This window comes from Clinocottus analis, unplaced genomic scaffold (assembly GCF_023055335.1).
Source record: "Clinocottus analis isolate CAN_PGR_092001 unplaced genomic scaffold, fCliAna1.0.p SCAF_47, whole genome shotgun sequence".
Classification (NCBI taxonomy): Eukaryota; Metazoa; Chordata; class Actinopteri; order Perciformes; family Cottidae; genus Clinocottus; species Clinocottus analis.
The window spans coordinates 293415-305378 of NW_027176204.1; the positions used below are offsets into that span (position 1 = coordinate 293415).

General features: G+C 48.1%; 2 protein-coding genes across 2 annotated transcripts; both read right to left on the minus strand.

Moving 5' to 3' along the window:
• Nucleotides 1–71: 71 nt before the first annotated feature.
• On the minus strand, nt 72–7973 carry ace2 (angiotensin I converting enzyme 2). The gene is made up of 18 exons (XM_068599393.1): nt 7785–7973; nt 7544–7702; nt 7348–7441; nt 6866–7009; nt 6448–6563; nt 6254–6359; nt 5579–5676; nt 5288–5460; nt 4752–4978; nt 3611–3755; nt 3385–3483; nt 2938–3060; nt 2136–2314; nt 1306–1364; nt 1060–1157; nt 844–960; nt 268–462; nt 72–174 (listed from the first exon to the last, which is right to left on the minus strand). The coding sequence occupies exons 1-18, from the start codon at nt 7971–7973 to the stop codon at nt 72–74; spliced, it is 2424 nt and encodes an 807-aa protein (XP_068455494.1).
• LOC137801985 (keratin-associated protein 4-12-like) lies at nt 2525–2893 on the minus strand (the record flags this gene model as incomplete). Its single annotated transcript, XM_068599474.1, is given in 1 exon segment — nt 2525–2893. A coding segment is annotated over 1 exon segment (369 nt), but the record flags the coding sequence as incomplete, so codon positions are not given.
• Nucleotides 7974–11964: the final 3991 nt, after the last annotated feature.

Genomic DNA, 11964 nt, shown 5'->3' on the forward strand with positions numbered 1-11964 from the left:
AACTAAAACATAAAACACACTTTGCAGGATGAAGATGAGATGAGGAGAAGCGCTGACGACCTTCCTCCTGCTCAGAAACCAGTTTGCTCGTCGTCGGTGTTCTCAAAGGTCTGGTTGATGTGTCCCTGCAGCGTCGTGTCGTAAGGGTTCTCCGCTGCCGTCTTCGTAGCTTTCCTGCAAACAGGAAACTCAGTTATGTCTCTCAGGACTGGAAGGAAACTGGACCAACGCCGGAAACGCGTCTCAGCCTCAAGACCAGAAACTCACTTGTTGCGGTCTCTGACCCCGGAGATGACGAGAAAGAGGCCGGCGAGCACCACGACGCCCATCACCACCCCGAACACCACCAGCCACACCTCCACCGGCTGCTCCACGTTGGGGGCGAGCGTCGCTGGAATCCCCAAGAACTCCAGCGTCGCGTCGTCCAGCTGGAAGGCGTCGTTGATTCGGCCGCGGCATAAGCTGCGATCGAGATGGAAATGGTCCATCATTGCTCACACGCATCAACACTGAGTGGGTTACAGCTACTTGACTGGAATGCTAACAGCTCCATGAGGCTAACACAGGTGTCACGATAATGCTCGATTCATTGTGGAAGAGTCATGTAACTTTGTACAAAATGATGTTCCAATCCATATCGTAGCTGTTGAGACTTGAACGTGAATCTGTTGCAGGATCACAGAGTCGAGAGGATTCATTGTCTGTGCACTTGCACCACGTAGCACTGAGCTACCGGAGCCTGGGACAAGGCGGCAGACACGCATCATAACTCGACTGACAGCTGCTCAGACATGATGTGTGTTGGACATGTTGTGTAGAACATGCCGTATGTAATGTGCTCACCGGATGGCCGCCTCCACGTCCCCTTTTGGGACGTACGTGGTGTTACTCGCCGGGCTGGTGACCACAATGTAGAAGGAGATCCTGGGAGTCTCGTCATAGACGATGACGTTCTCTGCTCTGCCGGTACAAACCAAGAGAAGCTCTCAGACACGTGTGGGAACAAAGACAGATGGAAACAAAGCAGGAAGCCTCTTCCTGTGGGCTCTTGGTACTGACGTGAAGGCGGCGGTCTCGTTCCTCTGGCTGTAGTACTGCCTCACAGCGTAGGCTATGTTAGCCTGGAACAGGTAGCGCTCGTTAGCGTTCCAGGAATACTGAAACACATTGCAGTTGATTAATATTTGCCAGGCCATCACACCGACTGAAGTTCACTTCAGAGGTGCAAAATACACTTCATGTGTTGTCGGCTGTCGCAACCTTTATACTCCAATAACTACTCTGGTAATGATTACTAATACTCACAGCATCCTCCCCCATGGCGGCCTTCAAGCTGAGCCGCACTTTAATGGCATTATCTGAATCTGTAAAAACAAGTTCAGTTTGAAAAAAACCTCATAAAATCTCCACCCAGCAGCCTGAACACGGCCACGCATTTGTTTGGATTCCACCTTCTATCTGACAAACATGTTGTTGCAGGGGCCGAATGCATTTAAACTGCTGAAACCTGTGAATGCATCCTCCAATAGCAACCAGTGCGTCATTGTACAGGAAGGCACGGCGAGCAGGGTGGTGTCACGCAAGAGGGGGAACTACAGTAAAAGTACAAATTCAACCAAGTTGCCCTCATTTACAACATTTTCATCCAAAAATACACATTTCAGTAATGTGGCAACGCGCTTTGGTCATGCAAACATTCGTCATGAAAACAGTAGTGACTTAATTCTGTGTTTTTTACTTCCTTAAAAATGTCCTCAGGGATTCTTTGTTTTACTGTGAAGCGGCAGAGCAAACATTTCATCAGAAGTAACATAAAAAGTCACAGTTATTACGTAATGGTGAGAGAGTTTTATGCCTGTGGCAAAGCTTTAAAATCTATCAAACACAGTTAAAATAACTGTGTTTGGTGTGGAATACATGCTACAGAAACCCCACATGGCAGGAGAGACTCAGCTCAAAACTCACCAGCATGTCTGCTTTGTACAAAAACAACACGTTGTGGATTTAAAGGGCGACGCGTCGACTATGAGGAACGTTTGGAAGACGACGGTACAAGAACCCAAGTCTCATATTAAAAAAGGTCTTTTACTTTCGAGGTGGTAATAATCTTCAAGGTGAGCATCGTTTGCACTCACATGGATCTATCGAAGACTTCCAGCCGACGGTCCTTTGCTGCTTCTTGTTCTCCGCCTGCAGCCAGTCATGAAGCTTTTGGAAGTAGTCCAACAGAGGGCGGGAGTCCATCCTCACGTCACCAGAGATCGTTTGCAGAGCCCGGGTCCAGGACTCGGACCTTCCCAGCTCCAACATGTTCCTAAAAGGAAGCATTGATGGTGCTTGTCAGAGCAGAGCAGCAGCATTGGGTTCTGCAGCATTGGGTTCTGCAGCAGTGGGTTCTGCAGCGTTGGGTTCTGCAGCATTAGGTTCTGCAGCACTGGGTTCTGCAGTAGTGGGTTCTGCAGAATTGAGTTCTCCAGCATTGGGTTCTGCAGCATTGGGTTCTGCAGCATTGGGTTCTGCAGCATTAGGTTCTGCAGCACTGGGTTCTGCAGTAGTGGGTTCTGCAGAATTGAGTTCTGCAGCATTGGGTTCTGCAGCATTGGGTTCTGCAGCATTGGGTTCTGCAGCAGTGGGTTCTGCAGCATTAGGTTCTGCAGCAGTGGGTTCTGCAGCATTGGGTTCTGCAGCATTGGGTTCTGCAGCAGTGGGTTCTGCAGCATTGGGTTCTGCAGCATTGGGTTCTGCAGCATTAGGTTCTGCAGCAGTGGGTTCTGCAGCATTGGGTTCTGCAGCAGTGGGTTCTGCAGCATTGGGTTCTGCAGCATTAGGTTCTGCAGCAGTGGGTTCTGCAGCATTGGGTTCTGCAGCAGTGGGTTCTGCAGCATTGGGTTCTGCAGCATTAGCTTCTGCTCTGGAGGAGCAGGAAGTACTTCGTACCTCAGTTTGGTTCCTGCTGCTGTAGAATTGGTGATGTCACATGTAGACAAAGGCCCCGTGTGACCGGCCGCATCGCAGAGCGCTTTCTGGAACTGGAACTGGTAGATGGTCCTCGTGAAGTACCTGTACACACACACACACACACACACACACACACACACACACACACACACACACACACACACACACACACACAGACACGCCATATGTGTACTACTGATTATATGTACCATGTGTATACTGCTTATTATATGTACATGTGTATACTGCTCATTATATGTACATGTGTATACTGCTCATTATATGTACATGTGTATACTGCTCATTATATGTACATGTGTATACTGCTCATTATATGTACATGTGTATACTGCTCATTATATGTACATGTGTATACTATCATGTATATTGCCAGGGTATTTCATTCCACAGCTCACAGCAGGTTACCTGATGAAGGAGTAGTCTCCAGACACGTGGAACAGAGCCGCCGGGTCGCAGTAGGTCTCGTCTCTGGGCACCGGCTCCACCACCCCCACCAGCTCCCTCCTGCCCCACAGCGGAGAGTCAGCCAGACCACGACGGAGCCGCACAACATGAGACACGACAACACCTGCGGTGTGTCCAGCAGGTTCATACACAACGTGACGGACACCTCGTGTGAGTCTGCGCTTACTTCATCTCCCACCAGCGCTTCATCCAGTCGTCCTTGGTGATGTTCCCTGCAAACACCTGCCACCTCCACTCCTCCAGCATGTAGGTGAACGGCAGCGTGGCCACGATGGTGAGCGCCTGCTTCAGCAAGAAGTTGATCTCCGTTTCTGAGACGCAAATAAACACAAAACATGTCATGAGGGAGTGAAAAGGCTCAGGAAGCCGGTCAGAACAGAGAAGTACCGCAGGATTCTGGTCCTGTGTTCAGCCCTCTGTGTTTGATTTGCTGTTCATGACTCTGTTAGTCTAACTCTGTAAGTCAGACTTTGTAAGTCAGACTCTATAAGTAAGACTCTTTAAGTCAGACTCTGTGAGTCAGACTCTGTAAGACAGGCTCTGTAAGTCTAACTCTGTAAGTCAGGCTCTGTAAGTCAGACTCTATAAGTAAGACTCTTTAAGTCAGACTCTGTAAGTCAGGCTCTGTAAGTCTAACTCTTTAAGTCAGACTCTGTGAGTCAGACTCTGTAAGTCAGACTCTGTAAGTCTAACTCTGTAAGTCAGGCTCTGTAAGTCAGGCTCTGTAAGTCAGACTCTGTAAGTCAGGCTCTGTAAGTCAGACTCTGTGAGTCAGACTCTGTAAGTCAGGCTCTGTGAGTCAGACTCTGTAAGTCAGGCTCTGTAAGTCAGACTCTGTGAGTCAGACTCTGTAAGTGAGGCTCTGTAAGTCTAACTCTGTAAGTCAGGCTCTGTGAGTCAGACTCTGTAAGTCAGGCTCTGTAAGTCTAACTCTGTAAGTCAGGCTCTGTGAGTCAGACTCTGTAAGTCAGGCTCTGTAAGTCTAACTCTTTAAGTCAGACTCTGTGAGTCAGACTCTGTAAGTCAGACTCTGTAAGTCTAACTCTTTAAGTCAGGCTCTGTAAGTCAGGCTCTGTAAGTCAGACTCTGTAAGTCAGGCTCTGTAAGTCAGACTCTGTGAGTCAGACTCTGTAAGTCAGGCTCTGTAAGTCAGACTCTGTGAGTCAGACTCTGTAAGTCTAACTCTGTAAGTCAGACTCTGTGAGTCAGACTCTGTAAGTCAGGCTCTGTAAGTCTAACTCTGTAAGTGAGGCTCCGTGAGTCAGACTCTGTAAGTTTAATCATCAGCTGTGTGCCGTGCATCGTACCGTTGTCATAAAGGAAGTCGGCCGGCAGGAGACCCAGGCTCTGCAGGTGTTTGGGCGTGGCAGCAGAGAGGGACATGATTTCTCCGACCGCCTCGTGGAAGCCCTCGTTGGCTCCGTCCCTCAGCAGGTAGGACAGGTTCCTGTAGGCCATCTGGTACTGGTTGTGACCCATCTCATGGTGCACGGTGAGGAAGTTGTCCATGTTGACCTCGGTGCACATTTTGATCCTGAAGAGATGACGTCACAGGGCGTGGCGCCGTATCGGAGACACGCAGAGACAAAGTGTTCAATGACTTTTAGTGACTTTATCTTCATCAGCAGGAAAGAATGACTCAGAGAGTAATAGACATTCTTGTTCAGCGTGTTCACATTTATGGCTCTGCTGTACTAGATATATAGATATATATCGTATCTATAATCAGATAAGTCTTCTCAACACGGCACACAAAACCCTTTCAGTCCTTCTGACCAGAAGCTGCTTGTGTTTAGTCTCTTTGAACATGAACACATGCAGCTCTATGTGCTTGTGTCTCTACCTGAAGTCCTCTCTGTTGCCCATGTCCCAGGCCGTGGCGTGGCAGACCACCTGGCGTCCGTCATCGGGCTTCACCAGCATGGAGTCGTTCCAGAAGTTTGGGAACATCTTGTACAGACCGACGGACATGAAGAACTTCTCTGCTTCGCGGAAGAACTGCTGCTCCGTCCAGCCCTGACGGTCCAATGGACATTTCATGGACGATTGCTTTTTCCATTGGAGGCTTTTTGCTTCTTATAAAACATAACTTCTAACAACACAGAATATCAGAATCAACCAAGTGGTACTGAACCTTCTCCACCATGGTTCTGCTGACATCAATGTCTGGTTTCTCCGGGTAGGGCACTGCCAGAGGGTACAGGTTGGTCCAGAACCGCCCCCACATGTCACCTGAAGGGTCCAGAAGGTCATTATTGAATTATTACAGTAACAGTAGGTCATGAAGGAGACACAGCTGTTCCTCCTGGAGGTTCATTTCAGCTGAACACGGAACGTCGCATTTATTTTTATTTTGTTATTTTAAAAAGGAAAGTTCACTCAAATATGTATGTATCCGCTGAGCTGTGGTTATATTTATCAGTCAAGATAACTCAAGATAATCCACTTCTGGAGACGTTGCTGTTGTTTGTATGTGTGATGTTGTCTGATGCTTCATATTGGAGATGATGGAGAGACACATCTCTACAGCCTTTATCTCAAAGACTAGGCAACGTTCAGCAAAGCAATCCATGAAAACGAGCATCAAACATTAATATAAATATAAGACATGGTTTTGGGCTGAACTATCTCTTCCAGACTTCCGTCATCATTCAAGTCTTCTTGCTCTGAGGATGTTTTCTTTATGTGCTGACATTTATCGCCCAGTTAAATCGTGTTATGGTTTTATTACTCTGACACTAAAGTGACAGGACGGATGTGTTGTTCATGTTGGACTCTGATCTTTTCTGCGAGGATGTTTTGGACTCACCCAACAGGTGAGCGGGCAGCGGTCCGTCTGACTCGATGTGTCCTTTGTAGACCTCCATGAGCTTGCCTCGTACGTAAGCATGCAGCTCCTTGTATAGGGGCATGATCTGGAAAGGAAACAGATCCGTCACGACTCCTCTCGTCATGGAGCCGCTCTGACACACGAGGCGCTGGATCCTCCGGCGTCAGACGCACCTCTTTGTAGACAGAACGGACGTCGTCCATCAGCTGCTCTCTGCTGTACTGGTACTGCACGTCCTCCTCCATGGTCTCATAGTTGGACCTCCAGTAAGCTCCGTAGTCCTCAAAGCCTGTCAGAGGAGTCAGAGAGATCAACACGTCAGATTACAAAACCGTCTGGAGCAGAGGGAGGATTACAGGTCATGATGGCAACACTCACTGACCACTGAACTCTGTCAGCTCTGTTTGTCTTACACACAATCCAGAGATTAGATTAAGAGTTCAACACATGTAGTCTGCTTTCCAAAGTATTTCCACCTCATGATGTGAAAGTCTGCTCATTATTTCAGGCCTATTCTCTTCCATCCAGACTTAGAAACTCACACATGAACAACTTAAACGTCAGTGACATGTGGCGTGTTCTTTTGGTCACCGTTTATTCTGGAGGCTTCGTTCTTCAGATCCACGTAGTCTTCGTAGAGCGGCCTCATCTTCTGGCCCACCTGCCTCCTCCAGCCCTCCCACACATGCAGACGCTGGGCGTAGTCCCGGCTGTCGGCCATCACCTGCTCCAGGCCTGAGCACAGCAGCACAGTGTTGGCCAATGAGGACCGAGGACCAAAACAGGGAAGTGACCATGTTCTCTGTGACCTGGTCACAGCAGTTACTGTGAATCCCAAACTGACCAGTAAACAGTGTCGCTATGAGATGATTATAGTGCAGCGGAAAGGACATTAAATAGATACAAGTCAAGGAAAGTAAAAGTACTTCAAATGTGTTTGAGTGTACTTTCTAGTGCAGGTGTTGCATAATTCCCACAATGCATTACAGCGTTCAAGAAGTTTCAGAGAAGGCCTTTTCCTTTTCTCGCTGACTTTGTTAATTATAAACTTCCACGTCTCCTCACACACACACCTGGCTCCAAAGTCTGGCAGCGCTGGGGTTGTTCCCTGAGGCACACCGCGGTCGTGCTGTAGATCCTACTCATGTCACTCAGGATCCAACTGAGCTGCACACACAAGGAGGAAATGTTGAGGTGAGGCGCAGCAGAAGCAGCAGATTAAAACATGAGCAGAGTTTCAGACTCATCCCAACAGAGTGAGGGTCTTACACGAGCAGCTTTCTCCGCAGACAGCGCTCCGGCGCCTTTGTCTTGCAGGGAGATGAGCTGCACTTTGATTGTCGGATCTTTGATCTGCTGGATGGGGAACCGCCGGGACTCATCGGACATCTCGGTGTAGAAATCGCTCCAGATCTGCCCCTCCTCCGACTGGGTCGCATGGAGAGAGAGCAAAGCACAGCAGTCAGAGTACAGCAGCTCCACGCTGCACGTCCACAAGGCCAATGCTCACCAGCCTGTCCGAGTTCTCCGTGGTGATGTTGGTGTTGTAGGCCCAGGAGGCCAGAGAGTACTGGTACATGCGCCGCGTGGCCTCCTGGTCGAACCTCTGCAGGAAGGCCTTCGCCTCGCTCTCCACGTCCGTCTGAGCCCAGACGGCGCAGCAGGCGGCCAGCAGCGCCACGAGGACCCGAGCACACATCTTCATCCCTCCACCAAACGCTCTGAGAGCTGCAGGACGCCGCGCTCTGTTTTATGTTTCCAGCAGCGTCTGCGCCGCCTTGGCCTTTGGACAGCAGTAACCGAGGGAGGACCTGAGCCTCGTGTGCAGATAAGACCTTCACATGGGGAGCGTCTGAGCCGCTCTGCTTCACGATCCTGGCTTAAAACCCATGTGTCTCTACTGGTGGTTTAGTGCGTCTCTACTGGTGGTTTAGTGCGTCTCTACTGGTGGTTTAGTGTGTCTCTACTGGTGGTTTAGTGCGTCTCTACTGGTGGTTTAGTGCGTCTCTACTGGTGGTTTAGTGTGTCTCTACTGGTGGTTTAGTGTGTCTCTACTGGTGGTTTAGTGTGTCTCTACTGGTGGTTTAGTGCGTCTCTACTGGTGGTTTAGTGTGTCTCTACTGGTGGTTTAGTGCGTCTCTACTGGTGGTTTAGTGTGTCTCTACTGGTGGTTTAGTGGGTCTCTACTGGTGGTTTAGTGTGTCTCTACTGGTGGTTTAGTGTGTCTCTACTGGTGGTTGTGTTGGACAGTGAGCGGATGAAAAGCTGTTTCCTGTCAGCTCAGCATCACCTCTGAATGTTTTGCCTTACATTTAAAAGCTGTTAGCAGTCTTTACATTACCACACAATCAGTACGCATCTTCCTAAAACTTTAAATCATGTGAGTTTTTTCAGATATAATTTGTTGTAATAAGGAAATAATGTTATTGTATTTATTACAAATGGTTTAGTTTGCTGTTGTTAAGTCCACATCGCAGACGGTGGTTGAGATAAAGAGTCGTCTCCTACTGCTTTCCTAACTTGTCCTTTCTTGAACAAACATGATCTTTTGAGGGAAAGTCAAGGAAACAGGAAACAACAGAATCAGACGAGGATCCAAACGTCTTATCGGGTCGAGCTGGATTTCCCAGCACGAGATAAAACACGAGCACTTGTTAAGCCCTAAAGGCTGATAAGGAATCAGGGGGACAAGGTTTATCATTTGGATTTATTAACAACACCAGAATCCAGCAATAACTAAAACACGAGTTAAATGAAGGCAGGAACAAAAAGAAGCGTCTCTCAGTCCTTTGGCCTCAGTGCTGCACTTCATTTGTTAGCTTAATGCTAATTAGCGCTCAGATTCAGGCTCGTTTTTGGACTTGATCCATTTATTTATTTGTGCTTCTGAAGTGACATTATGGTCATTACTCACATGTCAACCAGAGCAGCAGAAGCACTGAACTGCAGGCTGATGCATCCTGACGTGCTGCTGCAGCGCCCCCCTGTGGCCGCAGACGGTTTGTCACGTCGGTTAAAGGACAAGTTCTCCTGTTTCTGTCTCGATGGGAACTGCTGGTGTTCACACCGTCTGAAGCTTCAACTACAAACTGTTGCATTGAGTGGAGTGAAAAGTAAAGTCACATCTTCGTTTCTGAAATATAGAATAAAAAAAGTAAAGTAGCGTAACATGAAGATAGTCTCGTTAAAGTAACTTACATTGTACTTAAATACAGAACTTTAAAAGAGTTGTAAAATACTCTGCTACATTTAAAATGTTACTTTACACACAAGTATGAGACGTGTACAATGAGTCCCGGAGGAAACGGACCGTGATCTCTGATGTTCTGATGGTTGGAGCCTTTTGCTGCAACGTTGAGCCTCTTGTGAAAGGCTGAGTAGTTGTGTTTGTGTTACCGATGAGAGATAAACACTGAGCGCCAAGATGCAATACATCAGTCTCATTTATAGAAGTATTTAGCATGAATGTGTTCAATAACACGTGCATTAAAACCATGTTGAGATCCTCTCTCCATCTGGATGCTTCACGAGTTCAAGATGAAATAAAGCGGCAGGACGCACGGTCACAAACACACACTTTGCTCCTGTGGTGGTCCACGGGCCCGATGTGGACCAGGACGCTTGTTGCATCACATGGAAACACACAAAGAGAGAATGAGCTGAGCCTCGTTGCTGCTGAGCTGTGTGTGCGTTGAGGAGAACGTTGTCGTGTTTGTGTAGTATTTGTTGTCGCTTGTCTTCTGGGAGTGAAGTGCATGACGGGTCTCTGTCAATCTGCCGCTTCAATCTGCTGCCACAGCAATTTACTGCACATGTCTGTATGCAGGGACTGAGCCTGCAGGCTGCAGGACAATCACTGAGAACGAAACACACAACAGCCGGGCTTAGCAACCTGGAAACTCACATCAGCAAAAAGCAGAAGCACGTGTTGGCTGGACGCGCTGCAGCGTGACGCTGTGTCCTGCAGGTGGAAGCAGGAGGACACCGTGAAGAGTGCATCTTCATCTCCTGGTTCACTCTGCTGCACGTTGCATTACATATCAGTGTGTCTGGATCACGGCTCCTCCTCCAGACGTCCACTTCAGACTGAAGGACGCAGGAAAGGAAACATCTGTGGGATGAACTGTGTGTGATGTTCTCCTGAACTCCTTCTTTGTTGGGACGTGTTTATCAAACATGAAGGTTCACATTAACGCCGCTTTAAATCTGATTAGAGGTTTGATCTACAGCCATATGTGTTTCATCTCATGTTTCATCTCATGTTTCATCTCATGTTTCATCTCTTGTTTCATCTCATGTTTCATCTCATGTTTCATCTCATGTTTCATCTCGTGTTTCATCTCTTGTTTCATCTCATGTTTCATCTCATGTTTCATCTCATGTTTCATCTCGTGTTTCATCTCATGTTTCATCTCTTGTTTCATCTCATGTTTCATCTCATGTTTCATCTCTTGTTTCATCTCATGTTTCATCTCATGTTTCATCTCTTGTTTCATCTCATGTTTCATCTCATGTTTCATCTCATGTTTCATCTCGTGTTTCATCTCATGTTTCATCTCTTGATTCATCTCATGTTTCATCTCATGTTTCATCTCTTGTTTCATCTCATGTTTCATCTCATGTTTCATCTCGTGTTTCATCTCCTGATGAAACACGTGTTTCAGCGGCTTCAGAGTATAATTCTCATCGTGCATCTTCTTGAACAAAAGACCAGAACTTTGTTTCCTGAGCTCGAGGTACTGAAGCAGCTTCCAGCTCCGTTGAAGCGTTTGAAACGATGACATCACTCAACACAGAGATGAAGAGCAGCAGAGATGATGTTCAGTCATATTCAATATTAGATGTTGACCATGAACAGTTTCACGCTGCGATCTAAAGTCTTCAACTTGTCTTCATCGTTTTATTCTTCATCATTAGTTCAAGGTACTTCCACATGAATTCACATAACAATGATGTTTTAGTTCTTATGAATCTACAGCCCTTCAGGGTTACACACATGATGAAGATGCTCCTCTCAGTGAGTCCTGACATGAAGATGCTCCTCTCAGTGAGTCCTGACATGAAGATGCTCCTCTCAGTGAGTCCTGACATGAAGATGCTCCTCTCAGTGAGTCCTGACATGAAGTTGCTCCTCTCAGTGAGTCCTGACATGAAGATGCTCCTCTCAGTGAGTCCTGACATGAAGATGCTCCTCTCAGTGAGTCCTGACATGAAGATGCTCCTCTCAGTGAGTCCTGACGCGGTGACTCCGTGTCGCTGCTCTGCCTCATGGCCGCTCCCTCTCCTCACGTCCACCTCTCCGGGTTTTACTTCAGTCTCGTCTCTCATCCTCTCAGCCTGCGCACTGCTCAGGCCACAGACAGGCGCCATCAACCCACAGAAACCTGAGCACACTGAAACCGGAACAGCAAGGACGGACCTACAAAATAAGAGCTCGTGTTGTGCAGGCCGAGCGTGTAGGAGCGTGCTCGTGTGTTTAACTGCGGCCTGTAAAACGCCCCCTGGATGCTGCTGCTTCACGCCTCTGTCGTGTGTTCGCCTCCTCCGCTGCGCTGACCTCCTCCATCGGTGTCTCCGCTCCTCCTGCTCCACCCGCGCGTTGCTCTGAAGGGTCGCCGCGTCGCTTCCGGTGCGCTGCGGCTGGCTTGACGCAGCGCGGAGGCAACCCATGATCGCAGACTCAACACGCA

What these genes read in the sequence shown, in the direction of transcription:
- ace2 (XM_068599393.1), bottom strand. Translation starts at nt 7,973, where the DNA reads ATGTGTGCTCGGGTCCTCGTGGCGCTGCTGGCCGCCTGCTGCGCCGTC. An exon ending in CTGCCAGACTTTGGAGCCAG is followed by an intron (nt 7,010 to 7,347) that starts GTGTGTGTGTGA and finishes TGCTGTGCTCAG; the next exon opens with GCCTGGAGCAGGTGATGGCC. An exon ending in GCAGCAGGAACCAAACTGAG is followed by an intron (nt 2,315 to 2,937) that starts GTACGAAGTACT and finishes GCTTCCTTTTAG; the next exon opens with GAACATGTTGGAGCTGGGAA.